We start from the raw sequence: 24,848 nt of genomic DNA on the forward strand, positions 1-24,848 counted from the left end.
TCATTGAATTCTTTGTTGTCGAGAAGGCTTAGGATTGGCCCACAAAATTTTTACAAAGGGTGTACATCTCCACCTTTAATTTAATGAAGCTGTTGGGACTTTTCTTGTACAGTTTTCTTTCTCTATAAAAGGGGACAAAAGCAATGGCTGATTTTTTTTTTTTTCTCAATTAATCTAGCGCGCACATATTTTAGCACTGGGGTAAACATAACAATTTTTTGCCATTTCCAGATCAGATGCTTTGCCTCCTGCTATTCCTGCACCAAAATAGTTTTTTTTTTTTTTTTCAAACTTCAACCCATTTCTGTCAGTGGATTCACATCCTTGGAATGTTGGTGCAGTCCTCAGTGTTTGAAAATTTCAGAAGCACTGGTCATTGTTGTTAATGATGTTTTATAGTGCTGCCATTAATTATACACACTGGGTAATTGGCTTAGCTGCTGTAGTTTGTCTTTTTGTGAGCCCAGTCTAGGTGAACAGCCAAAGCGGCCTCATTCTTTTTTTCTATGTAGATTATTTTCTGCCTTCTTTGGCATCATGCCTTGCTTGTTTTGCGTAAATGTGGTCCATTTTATGTTCTCCGTGCAGTTGTGGCGCTTGTCTGAGGCTGACTGTCGTTTTGGGCATGTGCGTGTGTGTGCAGTGTCCTCTTCTGGACTGACTGGGACGATCGCAACCCACGAATCGAGCGAAGCTATCTGGACGGGAGTTCCCGAAAAGTGATAGTTGAGGTGGATAAGTACAGTCACCTGCCAAAGTCTTTGCCCAATGGGATCACCCTGGATTACGCTGTTCACAGGGTCTACTGGATCGATGCCAAGTAAGTCTTGCACGAGAGGTGCTTTGTGACAGAGGGCTGGATTGAAATTTTTGTTGTTGCGATTGTTTGGAAATACTTAGCATCTATGTCTGAAAGATTTTGGGGATTCAGAACAAGGACGTAAAGTTTGACATCTGGCATGAAAGGTACACAGTAGTGCCATGCTGATGTGTGTAGGATGTAGGAAACATTAGATCATGAAATATGCGAATGCCTGTGCTGCACAGCTTTGCTCACAGAGGGTGCCCCTCAATGCCAGCAGTTTTCTCCTTGATTGACTTTTCTTTGAGGGGCATGATCAAGCTTGTGGAACCAGAATGGGGAATCAGGAATGTGGAAAAGTAGAATAGGCTGGTCCCATGTTGTTAAAAGGGTTCGTGATATTATATCAGCCAGGGTTCTCCCTAGAAATTTTTGAAAGGCAGACATTTTGAGAACAAGGGGTCGGGGGGACAAGATGTTAAGGTTAAGAATTGCAAATTTTCACTACAAAAATTGAATAACTAGTAAAATACTGGGTATTATGATGATATGAGACTTGGAGTGAAAGCTCTTAAAATAAAAAAAAAGCGGCGAGCACAAGCATTGCCTCAGATTTTCATGCAGCTGGCCATCTATTGAGACTTCAATACCACTTTTTTTTCACGTAACCAGGTGGCGGGAGGTGTGGCCAGCTGCCGTTGCTCTCTCACAGTGGCCGTGTTTAGTTCCTCAGGTGCACGCACATTTCAAATGAGACAATAGATGCAGTGGGTAGTCTACAGAAAGCAGTGGGCAGCATTTCCACCATTGCCGACCGCGGGGAAAACCTTGCAGCAACCTTGGAAAACCTTGGAAAAGCAGCATTGTAGAAGGTGAATCCAGCAAAAAGGGATTCCATCATTCAAGCAATTTGTCTGCTGGGTACAATTTCATCACATTGCTGCCTGTTTATAAGGCTTGTGTTATGCCAGATCAGGCTAGGCTAGAAGTGAGTGACAAAAGGGGGGAATAGATTTTGTCAAAGCCCTTCCGTTCAAAAGGAGGGGATTGTTTCTTGCCTTTAAAAACAAATGGACGGGCCTGTTTTTCAAGTGTTACTATTGATTTAACAGGCCCTCAAAAGCATGGGCTTCGTTTAAAATGCGGGTATTCTCATGTGAATGCCTGGTCTTGGAAAAAGATTGAGAACGTGTGAAGAAGCAAGTTGTTCTCGCCGAAAAAGTGCTAGCTGGTGATGTGCTTGGAACAGAAGAGTATTTCTGACCACTATCATTCACTTTATTTGTGGGGCAACTTCAACAGTACTGGTATACTCCCATCATCTGGGGAATTTCAGAGTAATGTGCATAGGTTGAGAAAGCCTGCTTCTTGTGATTTTCTTTCAGGTCTGGGTCGATTCACACCGTCAAGTACGATGGATCTGGTCATCAGAAAATCCTCCACTTGTCCACCTTTAGAAAGCCCTTTTCAATGGACGTGTTTGGCGACTATTTCTACTGGACGGACATCACCTACTCCAGTATATACAAGGTAATTTTCTCGCATCTTGCATGCGTACGTGCATGCGGGGCAAGTTGTTGGCGCAGTGATTGAAAGCATTCGTTCGTTGCCAGGCTCGTCGATTTTCGCTGAATGCATCTCAGGAGGTGGTGGTTCACTCTAACAACACACTCTATCAGGCTGCTATTGTTCATCCCTCTAGACACCCAACATGTAAGCGTGCTTTCTGTCAGAAATGGCACTTGCCTTTTCTCTCTAAGGACAGACTAGTGCTAGAGTGGAGCTGCACTTATCTTTCATTGGCTGGGCAGTAGGGCCACGTACTTATATGTAACTCCTGCTTCCCCCCCCCCCCCCCAGACAACGCCACCAATTACTGTGCCCACAAGAATGGCTTTTGTAGCCACCTGTGTGTGCTGGGAGACGGTCAGCCCCTATGTATGTGTCCGTACGGTCTCCAGCTAGGGCCTGACAAGCGCACCTGTAAAGGTAGGCTGCGGTTGTGTACATTTTTTTTCCGGTTCCATATGGTGTCAAATTTTATCGCACGCTCAAACATTTTTTTGTGTGTGTGCATTGTTAAGTCGTAGTTGTGTGTGGTTGTCATTTATTTACTTAGACTTCCTCTTATTTCGCATGCTCTTTACCAGCCCATGGACCTCTGCTCATTTATGCCACAAAGGACCCGAGCATTGTTTATTTCACCTTGGCAAGTGATCCATCTCGCTGGATTTACCCCCCACTGAAGCTGCATGTGAGTACAGGGTGATTTTGACTCCTTGACTGTAGGTTGTTGCCTACTGAAAGACTGCCACGTGCTCCACCAAATAGTAGCTCTTCTATATCCCCCTCCCACTTTGAAGGTTTGCATCGCTAATGTATAAAGCCTGTCAATCAAGGGTTCATGCTTTTGGAAAATGACCGTGTCCGTGTTTCAAGCCGTTGGCGTGCATTGGTGGCAGCTGTCAGCAGCAGCCAAGAGAGAGCGTTGCTAGGCGACGTATTTTGTTGGAGTTTGGAGCCGCTCATATAAAAGAGTTCTGCGCAAGCAAGGCAACGCATTGCTATGCAGCACCCAGGATAGTCAGTGTGGCATTGCAGTGGTGGCTTTTGAAGCGTGGCATCGGCTAATGTGCATTACCAAGAAGTGCTCAAGTGCTACCATTTACATTAACTTTGGTGAAGCTACTCTCAATTTTATGTGCGGGCGTAAACGCCCTGATCTAGAACATTTGTGCGGTGGGTGTATGAAGCCCAGCAACAAAAGTTGACACAGCACCAAGAATGAGGAGTCATTTGTAATTGGTTGTGACATCTGTTATGAACTCTTGGCTGCGGAATTTCTTCATGCACTTCTTTATGCACAGTAATAGTTTTTGTGCGTCCATGCTGTTAACAGAGTCGAATGAAAATGTTCGAATTTCACTTGCTTTTTGCAGGCGGTTGCATTTGGTTTGGCCTATGACAGCCGGAATGAGGTGTTGTACTGGATTGAAGGAAGAGCAATAAAAAGGCATACGCTCAAGAGCTACTCCACAGAAGTATTCGCAGAATTTGGTGAGGCTCTTTTCACGAAGTTGTGTGACCTCTAGTTTTTTTTTTTTTTAACAGGAATTCTGGTTTTTGTGGCTATGCTTGAAGTAGTGTATACAGTGGCATGGAAATATATACCAAATTAACATGCTTCAGTGGTCCAAATTTTAGTCACTCTGCTGTTTAAGTGTGGGGACTTCCTTGTCCCTTCCCAAACGCATTGGTTTCAAGTGCACTGTGCTTGCAAGTACATTTGTGCCTGTTGTGGCCATTTGGTTGCTTGTAAAGCATTTAGGGTGTTGAGGGACTTGGTCCTTGAAATGTGCTTTTCCATCCTGTTTAAAACACAGCTGCCACTTAGTCAAGCCCCAACCCTATTTCATACAAGCAAACTGGCCCAGGTGCTTTAACTACTATGCCGTGGCAAGCCTCTGTTGGTGAACCTCGTCAAGTGACATGCCTCCTGTGTATCGTGTTGAGGCCTTTTCACTGCTGTTTACGGCAGCTGCCTGAGTGTGTACTCTGCGTTTCCTCATTTGCCTTGGAGCCTGTTTCGTCTTTGCTTGGGGATGCCTTGGAAGTGGTGTGTTAGGTTCCCCTTTTATGTACCCAGGCATGGTATGAGGGTGCATAGTTGTCACAAGTGCAGGCTCGTGAATTTTGTGGCGTCTTCGTATGGGCAGAGAATAACCAGGCAGAAATGGGCATTAATGCCCCAACTGTAGTGGTCGTTGTGACTGGCATGTGCCCTGGGCACCTAAAACTCCCTATGCTGCTGTTGTCTTTATGCAAATTTTTTTGGGCAGGGACTTTACACTTTCTTGATGTCAAAGTTAGCAAGTGAACTCTTCTGCTTTGCCAATTTTCTGCTGTGCAGAATTTCATAGGGCAGTTTATGTGCTATTCTGCTGTCTCATTTGAGCCTGCGTGTCAACCAACTTGCACTTTGATGAGTGCAAATTGGGCCAAATTTTTCATTTCCACTTTGCGACTAATTGGCACTAACCCTCTGTTCATTTTCACTCATTCGGACAGTGCTTCGCAACGCTAAACTGTGAAAGAAGTGATGCCTGCGCATTCTTGCATCGCACAAAAAAAAAAAAAAAATAAAGAGCTTAGGCACCCCTGTAGTTTTCTGTACTCCCAGTAAAGCTGGATAAGTGTGTATAGAGGGCTTGCTGATCAAGGCCATCTGACTAGTTTGGCAGTTTGAAAGTTGGGAGCAGAGCAAGCAGAAAAGGCAATCGGGAACACAGATTCGTTCCTCCCAAATTGCAGCCATACGACCCGAGGAGTAGGCCTGTGTTGCAACTACACAGCAACATGGGTGTCATCGTGCAGCCACTGCACGGGGGAAAGGGGGTTCCATCTTGCCTCTGGAAGGGAGAAATATTGCGGGTCTTAGCTGGCTGTGTCCTTTCAGGCAACAGTACACACCTCTAACTCTAGTGACTGCGTTGGTCCGATTGCGGCGAGGCTGCAGCACTAGTGTGTCGGCCTGGTTGGTGATGCTCGATGCCTTTCTCTGGGCAGGGTCCCTGGTGAAGTTGACTGCACTGTCGTTCGACTGTCTCTCTGGCAACCTGTACGTGGGCAACTCGGTGCAGCTGAACACTGACATCCGCAGCCAGATCTCCGTGTGCTCGACAGCCGGCAGATACTGTAGCAACCTCATCTGGGACTCTGTGCGACACGTGACCAGCCTGGCTGTGGATCCCGTCAACAGGTGGGTGGTGTGTATAGCGGTGCGGAAATGGCTTGCTCCACAGAATTTGGCGGGTTGGTGCAGTCACGATAGGGAGAGTGGCGTGAGGGAGGGGAAAGAGCCACCCACTGCCCATGGGCGGCCTGGCTAAACCACTTTGAGTGGTGTGCCAGCAGAATTTCTCCTCCGCCCCGAGGGAAAGCCAACTTGGGGAGGCACGACCCGCCGCGGTGGCTCAGTGGCTAAGGCGTTGCGCTGCTGAGCACGAGGTCGCGGGTTCGATTCCCGGCCGCGGCGGCCGCTTTTCTGATGGAGGCGAAAAGCAAAAACGCCCGTGTGTACGAGATTTCGGCGCACGTTAAAGATCCCCAGGTGGTCAAAATTAATCCGGAGCCCTCCACTACGGCGCGCCTCATCGCCTGCGTTGCGTCGGCGCGTTAAACCCCACAATCAATCAATCAATCAACTTGGGGAGGCACTTCTCCAGCATTTCGTGTTCGATATATCGGTTGTTGTTGGTATTTCTGTTCGATATAAACACAGTTTTTGCTATGTATTCTCGTTGTAAATGTACCGTGGGCAGAAATAGTTAGATATAAAGGATAATTCGCTGTAAACAGGTTCGATATAGGTGGGTTCAACTGTACCTAATGCTCCAGATCTCTTGGCCATAGGCCAGTGATGTTGGGGGCAGAAATACAAAGAATATAATGTATAGCCAGTTTACATTTTTATTTAGTTTTAGCATTTCAAGCAGCTTAGATGACTATTTGCTGTATAGCGCTCTTGCAGTAAGCGTAACCCCAAATTCCCACAATATCTCGTGTCTAGCAACTGCATTCCCTAGACGGAGAGGCATTCGCAGATGTGTGGTCATGCTGCTGACCGCTGTGCTAGTTCACCCAGTGCAAAATGGGCTCCTTGCACCCTGGTTTTACGCTGTTGGATAGAAGTTTCGGTTGATTTTAATTCCTTAGTACCTATATTAACTTCGCTGACTCTTCTCCCAAATTGCGACGACCCGCCGGCCGACTAAACGCTGGGCTGACTGATTCTGCTTAAGGGTCGGCGAGCCGTGCAGTAGCGCTGTCAAGCCAAGCCATCTTGTTTCGACGTCATACGAAACGTCATAGAAAATCGGTAAGGAGGATGCAGAAAGGACAGCATTTTTTAATTGATTTTTCACTGAATAACGCCCCGTAAACACAGCGAGAGTGGTCGTAACATGGTCTAGAGACTCCAGGCTACAATGTTTTCTAGTAATCCCACAATGTTTACAAGTTATTTCTGTGCTCCTTTAATTAAACAGAATTGTGAACCACCTGAGCAAGTTAACAAGGGTTTTTGCAATGTGCTAGACTCTAATAAATATACCATATTTATTCGAATATAAGGCGGTCACGATTATAAGGCGAGGGGGGAGTTGAAGGACCCAAGAAAAAGAAAAAAGTTTGCACACTAATATAAGGCGAAATAACGAAAGAAAAAAGACAACTAAATTCGTTACCTTTCAGCAAAGCAGACACCAAGTATTCATGAACTATCTGCACACAATGGGATTTATTCGAAGCGAGACGAAAGTGCAACTTAGAAACTGTCTTCAGAGGTGGTGGTATCCACTTGCGCACTCAGAGGTCATCGTCCTCGGCACCATCAAGAGCATTTGAAATGCAGCACTTGCGGAACGATGCCGCAACCATGGCTTTAGGGATCCCTGCCCAAGCATCGACCACCCACTGGGCGAGCATAGACGGGGACGCCCGCTTCAGACGTACCGACGGCGTCAGGGCCACAATGTCAGACGCCATCCATTCGTTGTACAGCCGTCTGACGTGTGCCTTAAAGGGCTTGTTAAGGCAAACGTCAAGCAGCTTTAGTTGACTCGTCATGCCCCCCGGAATGACGACCAGCTCCGTCTGGTTGTCCATGAGCTTCTTCACACCTTCCGTAAGGTGCCCGCGGAAGGCGTCGAGCACCAGCATTGACCTCCGGGCGAGAAGTGCCCTTATCTCCGGCACCACACCTACTTTATCCAGTCAAGAAAAACCTCTTCCGTCATTCACCCTTTGTCCTGGCAACGAATGTGGATGTTCTGTGGGAACACCTCGTTCTTTGGCATAGTCTTTCTGTTCAGGATGATGAAGGGGGCAACTTCCGCCCATCGGCGGTGCAGGCTAACATCACGGTTATCCGAGCCTTCTCGTTGCCTGTAGTGCGCAGGCTCACTTGGCGATCACCTTTTTGGTGAATGGTCTGGGCCGACGGCATGTCAAAAAAATCGGAGTTTCGTCGGCATTGCCAATCTGCCCAAGTAGGAAGTCGTGGTCACGTCGCAGGCCGATAACATATCTTTGCAAGGAAATTAGTTTTTCTTCATAGTCTCCTGGCAACTTCCACATAGCAACTTCCGTTTTTCCACTGAGGAAAATAAAAAACATTCTGATTCTGATATTGGAGGTCCGCCTTCGCAACGAAAGCCCAGCCCTCTTCATGTACTTCTGCACCCAGCCCCAGCTGGCTTTAAACTTGAGTGCGGGAATGCCATGCTTTCGCGATTTCACGCGCCTTCATCTGCACGATGTCGGTAGTAACTGCCAAACCGCGGCCTCTTCTCTCTTTGACGAAGTCCGTCAGCACTTTTTCCACTTCGGGAAATGCTCCCTTTCGTGGGCCACGGAAAGCCTTCCTCGTCGCGGCGCATGCTAAGAGCGACGTCTTCTGTTTGCGCCAACGACTCGCGTTGTTCTCGGGGACGTCAAACTTTCGACCCGCCGTGCAGTTTCCAGTGACTTCCGCCTCTGCTATGACTTTCCTCTTGAAGGCTGCATTGTAGTGGCAACGACGACTCGCCATTGCGCTGGTCGTGTGAAACAAGCACAGAGAAAGAAAATCTTGCAGCAGGGACTCGGAGAGCTCTAACAAAAAATTCAAAATGGCGTCCTGACTTGTTTACAAGCTTTGCGGCTACTACTGGCTTGAAACAGCTACTGCTGGCTCAGCTTGTTGACATGGCCGAAGGAGTCTGCTGCCATGGCCTCTGCTGCATCGCGAACTATTCAATACCCTTGCAGCTGCCGAAACTCTGTAATTACTATCTGCAACCTGCGTTCGTGTAAACTTTTATGCGTTTTATTCTGAAATCTTTTTGTTACATTTCCAACAGTGTCGTCAGGCTCTTTTGGAAGCTTAGAAATAGTTGGAAGGTTGAAAACAAAACTGTCACACCAGAATCGGCATATTGGGTTTGAAACCGCACATTTTGGAAAAAAAAACCTCGCATTATATTCGAATAAATACGGTACCATTCGTTTTTAAACTGTCTGATAGTTGGGCTTGTCTTGGGTTCATTGCAACATAAGCTCGGTGTACAGTCCATCGCTGCATGCTAAACTTTGACTAACAAAATTCTTAATGCTGTTCGCGCATTTGGACGATTGCTTTGCACAGTCTTAGTTGGATCGGCTAGTGTGTGATAGTTTTGTTGATATGAATGGCGCTTTTCCTATCCTGAAGGTTTTCTGAAGACTCTATGCTAATAGCACGTAAGTATACTGATTAAAATGCAAAAAAAAAAATGTTCTGGTTCTGGAACTGCTGATAATGTCGGTCATGCATTTGTTGTAGGCTAATTCTCTGGATGGAACGTGAAAGAGCTGCCGGGGATCAGGATATGATGACCGTGAAAGCTGCCAACTTGAATGGATCAGTTCCGTGGACAATATATGCATGGACTTGCCCCAAGAATACTCCAATTAAAGGTAATTTGCTTATTTTCATTTTAACGTGTGAATTTGCCTAGGGCAACGGGCAATTACAGCCATTACAGAATGCACAAATGTGGCCAAAGTGGATGCGACTGATGCATTTACAGTGGCATTGTTTTGGCTTGGCAACTGCGTTTGTAAATAACTAGTCTGCCACTGTGGGGAGTGATGCTTGCATGCATGTAGAGGCTAAGCTCAAGGCTGTCTCTGATCAGGTATAAGTTTGGGACCAGGCTGTCGCTGCCGTTTTTCAGTTTAGCTGAAAAAACACCCATATACACGAAAACAAGTGCATGCTTGACTTCTATACCACAAGAAAACGTCTTTTTCTCTATATCCAGTAAAGCTTTTTGATGAACGAATGGTTGGGCTCAAATTTGTAAGGCACATAAAAATGAAGCTGAGTAGATGTTTTTAAAAAGGGGTTTAAATGCAGAATGAAATTTATAACGCAAAATTTTTGGTAGACTTCAGAAAACGCGCGAGATAATGTGTATATCTGAGAATTATTTTAACTGGAATATAGTCTTCTTACGAGGATTAGCAGTATCCTTAGTAAAAATTAGCTTGACTGGTTTTCCAGCTACAAAAAAAATGACTTTCAGCCTTTTAAGTTGCACATGCCATCGGGTGAAGCAGTCTACAAACGTTAGTCTTTCTTGGGGAGGAGGCAACAAGTCTTGACTAAATTACTTCTACATATACCCTATTAGATAACATTCATGACAGCTGTAAAGCACTTCAATCAGCTACCGAGTATGCGAAACAGGCTGGAGGGAGAAATGAAACCTACTGATCACTGGCCAGCAATGTTCAAGACTGCTTCCTTTGATGTGCCCCCTCCCCAGCAAATCTGACGATGTTACATCATCCTTGGACTTTGACAGCTGATGGTAACATTGTGGGAATCCACCGAAGCGAAATCGCACAAATGCAGTCAAAACAAACACCTGTTTGTAGCTATCTTTCATAGCTTTCAAAATGCGTCCTGCTAATTAGTTGATCCCATAATTAAGGGGGGAGGTGGGGATCGGAGCAAACTTTTTTATTTTTTGACATAGAGTAATGAAATTTGGTAGGTGCATTGAAAAACACTCCAAATGGTGAAATTTGGAATTTCAGGATGATACCTTCAGTAGTTTTTGTGTTGCAGAGGTGTACATGTTGCCCGCTCGTGGAAAGCCTAGCAAGGTATTGACATATGGTAGGAAGTTCAGAATACTTTTCAATTGTAGCCAGAAGAACACTACAGGGTATGACATTCTTCGAATTTTTTTTACGCCCTTCATTTTTGTTATAGAGAACATTATTTTCACCTGTACCCAGTAGTATACAGCTGACTCAGCCGTAAATGTCACATAATAAAATAACTAGGCTGTAAAATGAAAATCCGAGAATATCATACCCTGCAGAATTCTTCAAGGATCGAAATAAAACAGACAGTGTCAAAATCCGCCCAGTGGTTGCCATGCTATCCTTTCCACGGGCAACGAACTCGTAAAACGCACTATTGAGAAAACGGCTCTTAAAGTTTACGAAGACTTCACGATTTTTCAAACTGCACCAGCAGCATAGTCCTTGCTGTCCTTGCTTGGGGACAACCTCAAAGACCTTTGCCCTTCGATTTGGTGCATCTGGGAGGCCTTCCTGGCCAATTGAAGGTTTTCATGTGCAGGCCTTCAGATGGCAGGAGCACCAGTTTTACACCTAGTGTACCACAAAGTTCACTATGGTCTACTAGAGTACCTATACTTTACTTGATGTATGCCTAATGCATAGCTGTCTCCAAAATGAAGAGTAAGGCATGGTTTCGTTTTATATTATTGTGCCAGCAGACTTTCAGCAGATTTCTGGGTGTAAAAACCTTGCTGAAGCTACAGCTTAGTACATGAGGCTGTTCAGTGTCAAAAAGTTATATCTGGGCATCACAAGCATATGATGAGCTATTTGAAAGCAGAATATAGTTCTTTTACACAATTACAACATTGATTATTATTAGCATACCATGCTCTTCACCTTCAGGCGAATCAATCATTGCAAAATAGACAACAGAATTGCAAACATTGCAAAAATAGAAAACCCAATCAAAATATCGAAGTGTAAAACGCTGCAGCCTTACGGCGTCTTTTCTAACTTATTTAACACTGAAAATATAATTTTGTAATCCCAGACTTCGTTGTACGAACTAGTTTACAGCCACGGCAAAAGTTTCTCAAATAAGCTGGGTGACGGTTCATTGCACCTTCCCCCCCTTTTACAATCAATCCCCTACGCGCACGTTCCCCACAATCGTAATTTAGGTAACCTTGCTATGGTTGGCCACTTCGCTTTTCCCATTAAATTTCACTTCGCGTACATCAATTATTATTACTCGCGTGCAATAGCAACCGATCGAGCTATCGGCCGCTGCCCGAACACGTCGTGCCAATGCAGCGCGCGCCGCAACTTCTGGCGAGTCGGTCATTCCATTCTCGAAGCTCGCGAGCTCGTTGTGAAACACATCAATAACTCAGTGTTTTATAACATCGCAATGCGTCCAAAGTTCGCTTCACGAACTGCAATTGTAGACGCACGGACCGCGCTTCCCACTCAAGGACAGACCACGGCGACGTCGCGGCACGTTTTCGATGCATCTTTCGAACCGCGCACTTCCCTATCTGGCGCACGATCTCAAGCATTATCGCCGCAATAACAGTAATGTCACTGTTCAGTACCGCAACAGATAAAACGAGTAAACTGCAACCGAGTCGACCGGGAAACTTCGAAAACATCGGCGGAGCGCAGTAAGCGTAAAATGCGCAGCAGCGCGGCGGCCATGTTTTTGCTGTGATGGCGACGCCCAATCAGGAGAGCCGTATCAAAAAAGGCGGCCGGACAGCCAATCGTGTGTTACAATCTATCGGCTTCTTCGTTTCACTACCTTTCTCTTTCTGCCGTTTGTGCGTTTATGAGCCAGCGATGACAGAAGGAGCGACCGGAAAATGAAAGTTAGAGTCGGCCGATCTAACGCGACCAAGATGGCGGCGCCCGGTGGCGTCGTTCCGGAGATACAGCGCTGCGAAAATAGATGGAAAATAGGCCTCCTGCGCTGCCCAGGGGGCGCTGCGCAAGCGGCTTCCGGGCAGTACTTCTGGGTAGTACAAAGCTGCGCGGGTTCCATAGGATCCCGTGTTGACAGAAGCAAAATGTGCTCGACGCTCACGATTATTTTGCGACGTGGTCACCAGCTCGTCCCCGACGCGTCCGATCTATTTCAGCGACCAACTTGGCATTAGGGAAAAAAGCTTTGCAGGGCTAAACACGTTTACAGCGCCGACGAAAGTGCCGGGACCGTGACGGCGTCTGCTACTCGCAGGTTCACCGATCGATGGTCGTACGAAGTGAAATTTTAAGTGAAATTTCTAGTTTAAACTGATACTCTAGGTGACAAAGACTTCTCAAAAACAGCCGATCAAAAAAGAGGAGTGACGCAATCGGCGATGATCGCGCTTTAAAAAGCCAGCGAGTCCGGCGGACCGCAGGCTCGCCTGCTGCGGTGCGCCGCTCTTTCGCGTACCTGCACACACTACGCGTGCACATTTCATTAAACAGTGCTCGTTTGCGTCGCCGTTACGAATACATGGTGCAGCGTTAGCTTGCCGTTTTGTTGCGTGTCTCAGTGACAAAATGCCGCGACCGTCAGAAGCGTGAAATCTGTTTTGCGATTCCGATATTAGTGGCCGTCGGGCGAACTGAGAGGCCGCTCACTTTCCTTGCTTGCTCTCACTTTACTTAATTACGCTCTTGCATTATATATTCCCAGTTAGCACTTAATAGGCTAGAATGAGGGTCAGCAACGTTTTGAAGTGTAGGGCCGAGTTGCATGTATACCCGACACGGCGGAGGGCTGTACTGCAAATCGGGAGGGGAGGGGGGCTTTGAACGCAAAAAAAAATTAGCAAATTGCCAATAATATTTGACATTAACCTGGCGGAGTGTGAAGATGGGAAACAATTCAGCTGGAAGTGACCAATTCTCTGTTCTTGTCTCGCTGTCTGATTCCATTTGAAGTGAAAACTGGCGTGTCGGCGTTCAGATTCGATGACCCCTGCACTAGAAAACCAACACAGTCAGTGATGATCGTATGTAAATATTCGGGGCCCCGCGCCATGTATGCGTCTGTGTTATGTTATGCTGTGTTATGTGATGTTATAGAAGTACACATCTCTGCAGGCAGCGGGTGTGTGATTTGGTGCATGTTTTGCGTCCTTTAATAGCGCTTTATTTGGCGCTATTGCCCCACCTACTCGCTAGTATACATGTACCCTGCCGTTCGTAAATCGGGCGGCGTAAAACGTTACGCAAGAATCATTTGGTTTGCGAAAATACGAAGCAAAATTTCCACTCGTTTCAAAGGCGGTGCTAGAGTGTACTAGAAGTTTAGCGGTGCCAGGCCAGCAGTGTCAGCTGAGTCGATCGGCTGCGCAATTCTTGCGTTTGCTTGCATGCTCCCGCTGAAGCAACCTTCTGCAGTTACCTCAGGATATAGGATGAGCAGCGTTCTGTGTTTATGCTACTCGTGAACTTTCCTTTGTCGACCGCACGCAAGAAGAAAAAACTGTTGTCGTCAAACAGTTAAACCACCCGACCTGGTGATACTGTCCCACGCCGCGACAGCTCGTTCAAAAGAAGGCCGACAAATCGGCTTCTTTTAGCGGATATTATTTTGTTTAGCCTCTGCCACTACTTAAGGGCTATTTCATACAGTATGCAGTCATTTAAACACGCCACAAAGCGCCACAACCATCTTTCACTCTGGCTTGTAATTGAAAACACATGGAGGGCGGCGAGGGTCGTCTGCTTTTGTACTACCCAGAGGCGTCGGCCGCTAGGGGCGCTGCATGTCGCCAAAACTCCAGCGCAGGAGGCCTATTGCCGTGTTTTCGTCATTTTGAAGAAATATTTTGCCACCTCAGCCGATATAAATATTTTTCTTTGGCACTTTGCGATCGTTTGCGGCGGGGAAACTTTGTGAACGCATAGAATATAAAACGTGCAATCCGAAAATGTGACTTCCGAAAAAACGATTTTTTGGTCACTTTTCACAATCTGATCCCCGCGTCCCCCCTTAAACAACTAATAAAGCTTAAATTTCTTTAAATTTTTGTAGTGCTGTATTCTTGGAGGTGTATTGTGTGCAATAAAGCAGTTTATTTCCGTATTCTTATTAAATAACAAAAATGCCAAAAATGGTATCGCATTTATACCCGATCCTAGTAAAAAAATGCGCATATGGTGAAAATCTGTATATGCTTTTTAAATGTAGCTGTAGCTACAGAGCCCCAAAAGAATTAACAGCATTGTTGCACACAGCACACCTTCATGAATACGTACACAAAAGTTTAAAGAAATTTAAGGGAATTTAAAGAAGTTTAAGGGAATTTAAAGAAATTTAAAGAAATTTAAGGGATGAAGTAAGTAGTAGGATGCATTTATAACTCGGTGACTAACAAGGCAGGTCTGAACTGATTTTTTTTCATGAATTTTTTCATGATTAACGTTACTTGTGCACTAAGTTTGGTTAGAATCCGTGCATAAATTAGATCAGGTGTTTAATTTGCCATGTCCCCCCTTAATGATTGCGCATCAAACTTGCTCAGGCAGCCATCTCCTTCGGTAACTACAACAGTTTCACTTTTCACGGCAGGTTTAAGAATTGCCGCCTAGCTGACAGAAAAGCCAAAACTGCATTTTTCACCGTAGTAGAAGCAATGTGTTCACAGCACTTGCAAAGATATAAGCAACTTTGTGAAGTTAAAGCTTGTCTGTAGTTGTGGCCACAATCGCGCACCCTAGCATAAGTTGTGGTGTTCTATGGGGAGCCTGTGGAGATTATTAGTGGGCTGTATTTTTTATCGCTTTGGCCCGTTTTGTGAAGGGCAACCCCCGTTTGTCCCGGTGCAGGCCTCGATGTGAACTTCCTGAAGGAGGAGGTGTGCTGGAGTGACTCGAGCAGGGGCGCTGTCATGTGTGCGGGCTACGGGGCCACTGCCAACTTCTCCGAGGTTCTCCTCCCTGGTGGGGGCAACCAGGTCCACGTGGCATTTGCCTCCAGCGGTGAGGAGCTGTTGTTCAGTCTGGGAAAAGGCAGCGTGTACTCCATCAACCACGACGCTCGGGATGAGCCGCACTTGCTCTGGAACGGCACACAACGCTTGAGCTACTTGAGGCACACTGGAGCGGATGCCTTTCCTGACGATGTTGGTGAGTGCTGCTATTTCTGTCGGCAACAATAAGTTGCAGCAGACTGTGGGAACGGGTTCCAGTATAATACCCACTACAGTGTTGGCACCGCTGTGCATGCACAGAGCTCGTCTTTGGCCAAGTGAACTAACTGGGATGGACTAGTTGGTGTGCCACGCAGCGCGCATCTGTTTCGTCTCTCCTTGTTTGGGCACAGTTTTTTACAAAGTCGTGATCTTTGGCCTTGTGCGTTCTCAGTAGCACTGATCGGCTACCGTGGTCGTGCACCATATTAGGACCAGTCTTCGTCTGCTGTTACTGTAATTGACACTTATTTTTGTAAGTAGGCATGTGGGTCAGAGGTAGGGCATTAGGGTGGCTGATGATAAGGTGGAAACTCTTTAATCCAGTTACATCTTCTACCACCGCCCATGTCACTATACAAAGCTGATCATTTGAGCTGAAGGGGTGACAAATGGTACCCCCCCCCCCAGACGTGCTAACTAGTGGTAGGTCCATATCAAATTTGCCACTGGCAGGAGGCAAAAAAAACGAAGCACATGTAGTCTAAAGAACAAAAAAAAGAGATGCACCCATGTCATGGCATGCCTCACACATCAGTTGACACCCCTCAGGTGTTGGAGCGGACAGTGAAAACCCCAGTCACAAAAAAGCCTACTTCTTAATGAACTACAAAACTTGCAGTCACAAGCTCAAAAATGAGGGGGGCTAAGCTACATTTGCACAAGTACAAAAACTGGGGAATCTCGAACTTTTTACAAAGGTCCCAAGAGAAGGTACAGTGTGGGTGTGCTAAAAGGCAGTCTTCGCCATGCTCAACGTCCAGGTAGATTTTTAGCACCTCATAAGTTTAATTAAGGGGATGTCTACAATCAAGTGGACTAAATAAAGACCCCCTCATGCTTGTTCAGCATGATAGTCAATTCAGTGCGAGCACTCTGGATATGGTTTATAAAACTCCACTCTTGTGGCCAATTTATGTATGGGCAAAAAAGGCCTGCGCCTTAACCGCAAGTTGCAAGACCCGTTATTGGCCATGCAGACAAAATACAAGTTTGTTTTATCCGGAAGATTTCGTGTTTTATAGTGCCCCCAACTCTTGTCTGGCAGCAAAGGATGCTGTATTCACTGAGAAATTAATCAATTTAGGTTAGAATTTTGATTCTCCCGCCAAATCGTGTGTCTTCGCGATGTCTGCCATGAAGTCATGAGGGCGGGTATTCAAACTACCTTCCAATGCGTCATTAGGCTCTGCAGCCTTGCTTGCCGTCAGTCCTCGCATAGTCAGCCGCGGGCCGTTGTCCACCGTTGCTTTGTTTTTGACCGTATTTGCGCCTGGCTTGTTTTTATTTCGGCAGAAAGTAATCGTTTCGTGAATCATGGGGTATCCTCGACAAACAGGGTCACGTAAGACATTGACGCTTATGCCAATCGGCCAGGGTCATGCTCCAAATTGGCGGACTGCTGTGCCGCTGAAACAAGCATAGTGCACCCAGTACCGACAGCAGTGCGCATCAGTACTTCTATGTTTACGTCTATTTTCGTAACTTTCATTGTTTACCCCACCATTCTTGCTGCTGTAGAATGAATATGCATTACATTTAAGCGCAAATAGCTCGTTCGGCCAGCTTATAAGCCGTGCCGAATTTGCGTTTGCTTTTGCCGGCCTCAGCCAATCGCACAGCTGGGCATATGACATCATAGGTATTGTTGTGGGAAATGAGCTAGTGGGTCGCAAGGCCATTCCCTTTTTTCCTAATTTTATAGCTTATCTGAGCGAAGTTTAAGTTAAAGGTGGTGTCAATATGATTCTAACGAGGCAATCTTTCGAATGAACCAAACTTGTGTTTTGTCTGCATGGCCCCTTTAAACACTTGTAAAAATCCTGCAGCCCATTGTGATTGCGCAGTTCACTTTGAAGGCAGCATGGTCCACCACAGTTTTAAAAAGTTCAGCGTCAGCGAGACATTTACGGCTACGTACATGTTGGAATGCAAAAGTGCCAGAGCCCCACCATGCTCTTCCACAGCGAAGTTCACGTTGCTTTTTTTGGCACTTTTGGCACCATTTCTGTTCACGATGACTCTCTTTTAACATTTGATAAGTGGTATTCACCGTGGCTTGCACATGTGGTCCTACTAATATCAGCGTCTTGTCTCCCACCATGAAATGCAACTTCAATTATTTTGAAGAGCAGAAATAGTTTGGGAAGTGTTCTATTTCATTGCTCATATGTTCAGAGTTGCGTAGTGGCCCCTGGTAACTAGCTTGCTTCCCATCATGCGCTTGAAGGTAGTACTGTTAATAGCGATACTATTACCAGCAGTGTTTTCCAACAAACCTTGCCAGATCAAAAGATCAACTGCAACCATGGCTTGCTTTCCAGTCTCGAGGCATCCATGTCGGCTGCAGGTGTCCTGCCGGGGCATATGCCTTCCCGAAGACGGCGAGCAGCACAGCTGCCTGCCCCTTGGCGGTTCGGACACTCTGCTGGTTTTCCTGCAGAACCACAGGCCCATGGTTTATCCCGTGGGATCGGACCCTGCGCTCCCGCCCCTTTTGTTGCAAGCGGACTTCAGCGAGATGCCTCTCGACTCGATCCACGTCCTTGCTGCAGAAGAGGCGGTCATATTCTCCAGTAGAGAGCGGCTGTATCGGGCTCGCCTCGATGGCTACAATGTGACCCTCTTGGCAGTTCTCAACAACACCCGAGTAACTGCTCTGGCGGCCGATGCCTCTACGGGTAGGCTTTTCTCTGTGTTCGTTGTTCTGTGCATCTTGTTGCTATAGGAGACATCGTAGTTCGTATCAAGTTTTCGCTTCACCCATTGTCGCACTCGGAAATGACATGCTGAAACACTTGCTTTTGCTATGGGGGCATTTGGGAGGCGATTGGTCCCACCGAAACAGAACTGCAATGAAAAGATAGTTTCAGTGATAAGTGGAGAATGTCCCACTGGCACATGCTCGATAAAACACCAGCTATCAGTAGTTACAACTGGTAAGCATATTTTTACAGGCATAAATGTTTCAATTGTATATGAGAGGACATTTTCTTGTTGTGAGTGTTTGTTCATTCAGATATGTGCTTATTTCCAGCTGCCTTTCACTGTACAGGCAGCTTTTAGGCGATACAAGGGTTATAAGCGGAGGTTTCAGTTGCTTCTTTCGGTTGTATCTTTAGTGCTGTGATAGGTGTGATTAGTTGCGGACAGGTTTTTAACGCGTTGCTTGCTTTTGTGGCTCTTGTCGCAAAGCAACCGTCAGATGCTGAGTGTGCTGCTGAATATTTAATGAGTGCAGTCAAGTTCACTGGTACCATACTTCACACCACTAAGTTCATTCACTATATAAAGTTTGTAATACAGTGGAGCCCCGATAATGACTTTCAAGGGCCCCCGTGAAAGCGTCTTATGACCGGGGTGTCGTACGATTGGGGTACAGGTAAATGCTGCTGCCTAGCAGACGGTCTCACTCGATAGTAGGGCTAAGAACTTATTTAAACTACTCTGTTTACTGTGTTGTCGTGTAATTTGCGAACCCCTTAACTGAAATGTAAAGTTTCTAAAAATAAAACGGCTATTTTGTGCTCTGCTGTAGCCTGCCAGCCATGCACCGTGCGCTACGCAACCCCTGTGCCGTCCGGTTCTATTTATAGCCTACCAGCTCTGCACCTCGCACACACGTGCAAGATAAGTGTGACTGGGTCGCGCAAATTGAGAGGGGAAGAGTCGAGTGTGTGAAACTGCCGAGGCCAAGTGAAACGAACGGTAGTACGAGGCGGCGGTGGGAAAAAGGCGCAAAGAGCAGAGCAGAGCGACAACACGGCTTTGAAAGACGCTGATAAGCAGAGAGCAGAGATAGAGGGAGAGAGGGCGTCGTGAAAGAAACTTGAATCGAGTGGGCGAAGAAAGCGGGTGTTTGGTCACCGCCGTGGGGTGGTGTCGTACCCGATTTCACACTCGTCGGCTTGATGGGAGCTTCAAATTCGGTTGGCCAGCCACCTGGAGTGACTTCTCGCGGTTGGAGTGTTGGGGTTCTGCTGCTGCGTGGGGGCATCGAAGGGTAACTCCCGCTGCAGTACTCGCCTGTTTGCTTGTCTCTTCAGCAAGTGATCTGGCCGCCTGCGGACCTTTCCACATCATGCAGCGACAAATGTGGGTTAAAAATAAAGGTTGGAACGAGGCAGCGACGCGGTGTAAAAGATGGGGAAAAACGCTGGTTTATCCCTGTTAGGGTTCGTTGTATGAAGGGGACCACATGCGCCGAAGCATTGCAAGATTGGGGTTGTTAATGCATTGTTTCTATACGCCTCGAGCTTCACGAACGCTGTGCCACCTGCTGTCGCTTCTCCGCGGCTCTTACGGGATGTCCGCTGCGCAGCTGATAGCGGCTCATGCAGTGTTTTGGTTCTCTTTCGCTTCTTTTTGCCTTTCCGCGTACTAAACGTCTTATGGTGATGTCTGTAAGCAAATAGTACATTTAGGGCACTTCAAAAAACAGCTGCGTCCTGATTGGAGGGCTCGAACGCCAACAAGAGCTAACTGGGGATGCGGTACTGCACGCTTCTTCGCCGCTCTTACGGGCGTCGGCGACGGCTGCAGCATATCACCACTGTCACCTCCGAATATCTCAGGCGCAAGTGAATTCTATTGACGCCTCGTTTAGACCTGCTATTGGCACAGTGAGAGGTTGGTTTCGTTTTGCAGCGCGGACAACGAATTCAGCCTTGTTTTGAATGTATACGTCGTAGAAAAATCATTTGGGGAGGTGATTACCTAATACCTGACCATTACTTGTGCCTTTTATAGAAATAGGGGCCACGTGAACATGTTAAGTGTATTCCAAGTCTGTGGGTCGTTAAATATGTGCCCACTCCCGCCTGGTGGTATGGACGAAGGAGAATTAATGAAACCACGGAAAAATAAATGGTCTGCAAAGTCCGGGAGCAATGTAATAGCTCGTGCGGGAATGAAAAACCTAGTGCAGCTTCGGAAATCCTAGAGACATTAGTCTTGTACCTTAAAAGGTTCAACTCCCTAGACCAACTAGATGCGGAATGCACTGATATTTTCCAAGACAGGGAGGGGGAAAAGGGGGGCGCTTAACTATCGTGGTGTACAAAGTACAAAAGCGGAGTGAAATCAAGGAATGACCGTTTTAGTAATCACACACAATCTGCGCGTTCACCTTTATTTTGTTTTCCGACTTTAAAGAAAAGCTGATCACTTGGCGGACACATTTTTTGAAGTATACGTTCATATGCGATAAAAGGTGTCGTTGGAAGAGTGTGGTATCTGATAAGGCCCTCTGGTTTTAAGGCCCTCCAATTTCACTTTTGTGCTGAATTCTGCAGGCTCAGTGTCATATGATGATGTTTCGAAGAAGCGTTTAGTCACGGCTGCGGATATAAGCGTAGGATATATGCAACCGATGACTTGGGAAAGCTCGCCTCGCGACAAGACGACCCAGCCGTAAATTCTTTCTTTTGACTCCCGCATGTAAATTTGCATTATCTATTGTACTTATTGCGTAGAATGTCCGTGAAATTTATGCCACATTGTCTTGTTCAGGGTAGTGATCAATATCCGAGATATGAAGCGTAACTGGCGGGCTGTCAGGTATGAGTGCTCCGCTAGATTATGAAAGCATATGAAACCGATTTACATCGTAGCGTATAGCCGTAGCATGAGCATCTGAACGAACTCTGCTTACGGAAGTACTGTTAGTAAATTTTAGGGCAGTAGAATTACAATCAGCTCCATGCTGGTTTCGTGACTCACCACTTGTGACACACACTTGGCGCTTATGCGGACCAAATGTACCAGAGTAAGATCACATCAGAAGCATTAATACTGTCGTAAAGGCATATTTATGTGGAGCAGTCACTCTGTTCGCAAATGTGGTGTATTTCCAACGCATACAAACAGAAAATATCAGTCGCGAACGTGCCTCAAAAGCAACGGCGACAGTGGTGAGCAGGCCGGCGACTCCCGTGATTGCTTTCGAAACGTGCTGCTGGGGGGATTTCAGTGGCGCCCCTACAGGCAGCGCTCGAGGCGTATGGGGAGATTGCTGGGACCGTGGTTAGCTGTCATAAGGAGCAAGTTGTCATAAGACCGGGGACTTATCAGCAGGGTTCCACTGTAAGTGTAACCTTGTCGTGCATGTTGCTGGAGCTGCAAAAAGTTTTGCTAAGCTCTGTACCACACTGTAACCAGAACATGCACAAACCAAGGTCACAGCAAAACCTACCTTTCAAGCATTCTTCATTTACCATTGCTGAAATACAAGCAACTTGCAAACTGGAACAATATTTATTTCAAATCTTTTCACATCAGCTGTTGCTGCAGGGTTTTTCAAAAACTTGGACACTGTTTTTCCTTGTCTCATTGCAAAAGCACTATTAGCTTATCTCAGTGGAGTTCATGGATTTAGAAACTAGCACTTGGTGAAGCCTGTATTGTGAAGCCACCTGTTTTATAAAGGCACAAAGGTCGCCTGTACAAGCTGTGTTTTGTTACGGTTCATAGTAATGGTTTCGTAAAACAGTGGATACGACTCTACTAAAGGCTCGTATAAGTTGCAGTGTCGCTTAGGCCAGTTGGCATGTCAGGTTGGACATGCCGAGCCGAGTGAATGAAGAATTTTGGGTGCCTAGCAGGTTGCAGCTCTGCTGTTAATGCGTGAGCATACCAAGCAAGGTGACAGGTGAGCTAAAATGGCTAGTCATGGTTGGCACAAGGACCCGCAAGCCTGCAAATCATCAGCACGATGATGAGGTTTCACATGCGCACCTCTACATGTTCATTTGAAACTTCTATGGCTTACCCCCGCCATTTTTACTGCTGTGAAAAGAGTATGCGCTAAATTTCAAATGCAAATACCTTGTTTTTGAAGCTAAATGATTGCTGCTTAATTAGCACTTAATTTTATGGGCACCTAATTTTACAAGCATGCTGTATTGCATCATAACTCTGGCTGTGGAAAGTAGCTTGCCCGCCTGTTGTCTGTTTTCATCATTATATAACTTGTTTGAGTGAAGTTTGCCTCAAGTGTCGTGTGAGTGCTATCCCAATGAGGCAGTCTTTTGAATGACCCAACCTTTCATTTTGTCTGCATGGCCCCTTTACAAAGGCCAAGTCTTGACAATTTCAAAGCAACTTTAAGTGTGATTTCAGATTCATAGCCTCCCTTAACATATGTACCAGGATACTCTGCTCTAGTAGGTACAGCATAAATACTATGGAACATACATTGCTTTGCTACAAGACAGCTGAGTTGTAACTGCAACACTGGTATCTACAGCATGGCGGGCAGTGATTGAACTGACTCGTGTAGCTGTAGCTACAGCTCAGCAGGGCTCACAAGAATAGAACTCCTGGCGAAAACAAAGTTCCACATGTGGGAAAGGAACAGATATGGACTAAATCGGCACTAGTCAAAGCAGTCATTACATATCCCCCGTGATGGTGAAGAACTGCCGCCATAGGCCTTCCTACTGGTGCAACAATTCAGGCGTTGCCCTCGTGGTGGGATGATAGCGGCCGCTTGGGCACACATGCCATGCCTACCAGATTTTGGTGGTTGACTGCGATGCGCACGTGTAGCTTTTGCCATCCACGCCCTCTGGGCTTGAGGCAATCGAAGCTGAAAGTAGCGGTTGTCAGCATGTTGTATTCAATTAATCGTGCACTAATGTATTTCAAGTTTTGCTGCTTGAGCGCAATGCCAGTAAACATTGAACAAGACAACAAAAAAGGGGACAGAGATTTGGTATCGGTATTTCAGGTTTTCTAGTATTGACAATATTAACACACAAGGAACGTTGCAGGGAGGGAGGGAGATAATAGATTAATCTGATTGGTGTTAGCTTTGAGCTGGACATTAATGCCAAAACCTCTGTCTTTCAGGTCTTCTGTACAGGGCTGTGTACAGCAGTCAGGGTGCCCGGATAGAGTCTTTCTTCCTCAATGGCACAGTTGTCAGTGTGCTAGTTGACACCAACCTCCACAGGGTCAATGCATTAGCTGTACATCCATTTAGAAGGTGAGTAGCAGCTAGCCTATCTCGAGTACAGCAGCATTGCTTCAGCTGCATTTGCTCGAACCACGGAGTTTAAAAAATACTGTTTACTGCTTAGAGGACAGGAAACTTCTGCAAAAGAGAAGTTTCAGCCCTACACAAACGTGGCCCAGAAATATTAAGGCGAAGCTTTCATAGTCTCACTGATGTCTGTATGCGAAAACACTCTGCAGGAAAACAGACCTGTCTAGTGGTGGTGGTGGTGATAGTGATGGTGATGATCGGGGTGAAGTGGGGAAAAATTAAAACTTCCCTGCGAAGTTTGGTGACAGCCCCTTCCACTAAAGTTGATGAGCAGCAGAGGAAGGAGGTGATGCAGGTGTGCGACGGCGCGACGTATATAGGCCTAACGCCTTGTCTTCGGTGGACGTCGATAGCCATTGCCCACAGCTCGACATGCGATGACAGTGGCTTTGCTCTGTATGCCATAAGTCTGTTAGCCGTAGGATGTTAGGCCTAACATAGCATTTCGAGTTTTAGGACGTTAGTCCTAACATTGCATTTTGGGGTTTAAAACCTTGAACTGGCACCCGTTCGAAAAAGTACTCTCTGTACGCCTATCAGCAGGTACCGGTTCATGCTGTAGGCCCCAAACCCAAACGTTAGGCCTGTGGAGTGCACACGTTCCTGCGGTTACTCTAAAAAGGTGGTGCATATCTCCAGAGAAGCACACACTCGCAGTGTGGGATTGGCCAATGAAGGAATCCCTCGTGAGAAAGATAGAGGAGGAGGAGGGATGCGTTTAATAAGGAGAAAGCTTCGCCTTCAACCGTCGTCGTCGTTAGACGGAGGGGTGCATGATTATTTTTGTGTGTGTGGCTTTTCTGTCAGAATTGCCTGTTATGACTGGCATTAGCAGTGTGCTAAAAATTAATTATTCAGAGAAGGCTGGGCAAGTTGAAACAGATTCATGAATAAATTCCAACTGTGCAAGGGGACGAGGACAAGAGCTGCGCTCGTTTGTGCCCTCTCTTGTCCTCGTTGGAATTTAATCATGAGTTATTCATTTGCTCCAGGCACTCCCTTTCTTGCAGTTTGTTCTTTGGAGACTGAGCTTGTATGCGAAGGTTTGGTCAATGTAATTTTAAGGAAGGAGTCTGCCTTGGAACACATAATTTTTTTTTTTTTTTTTCTTGAGATATCTGAATGAAATTTTCAGGGTATAGTCTCCCGGCAGAAAACTGCCAAATGTTATTGGGCTTGTACATGTTAGTTC

The 24,848-nt window shown here is 46.3% G+C and overlaps 1 protein-coding gene across 1 annotated transcript in view; it reads left to right on the forward strand.

Moving 5' to 3' along the window:
* LOC144155730 (low-density lipoprotein receptor-related protein 2-like) overlaps positions 1-24,848 on the forward strand; it is a 46,271-nt gene that overhangs the window by 9,069 nt on the left and 12,354 nt on the right. The window contains exons 5-15 of the mRNA XM_077687344.1: positions 644-820; positions 2,188-2,332; positions 2,416-2,515; positions 2,663-2,791; positions 2,953-3,056; positions 3,742-3,859; positions 5,369-5,561; positions 9,165-9,298; positions 15,248-15,547; positions 17,934-18,290; positions 23,461-23,596. Coding sequence (XP_077543470.1) covers positions 644-820; positions 2,188-2,332; positions 2,416-2,515; positions 2,663-2,791; positions 2,953-3,056; positions 3,742-3,859; positions 5,369-5,561; positions 9,165-9,298; positions 15,248-15,547; positions 17,934-18,290; positions 23,461-23,596 — 1,893 coding nt within the window. The remainder of the gene's footprint in view (positions 1-643; positions 821-2,187; positions 2,333-2,415; positions 2,516-2,662; positions 2,792-2,952; positions 3,057-3,741; positions 3,860-5,368; positions 5,562-9,164; positions 9,299-15,247; positions 15,548-17,933; positions 18,291-23,460; positions 23,597-24,848) is intronic.

The sequence above is a fragment of the Haemaphysalis longicornis genome, unplaced genomic scaffold (genome assembly GCF_048455015.1).
Source record: "Haemaphysalis longicornis isolate Haplotype H1 unplaced genomic scaffold, Haemaphysalis longicornis Haplotype H1 scaffold_1, whole genome shotgun sequence".
Taxonomy (NCBI): domain Eukaryota; kingdom Metazoa; phylum Arthropoda; class Arachnida; order Ixodida; family Ixodidae; genus Haemaphysalis; species Haemaphysalis longicornis.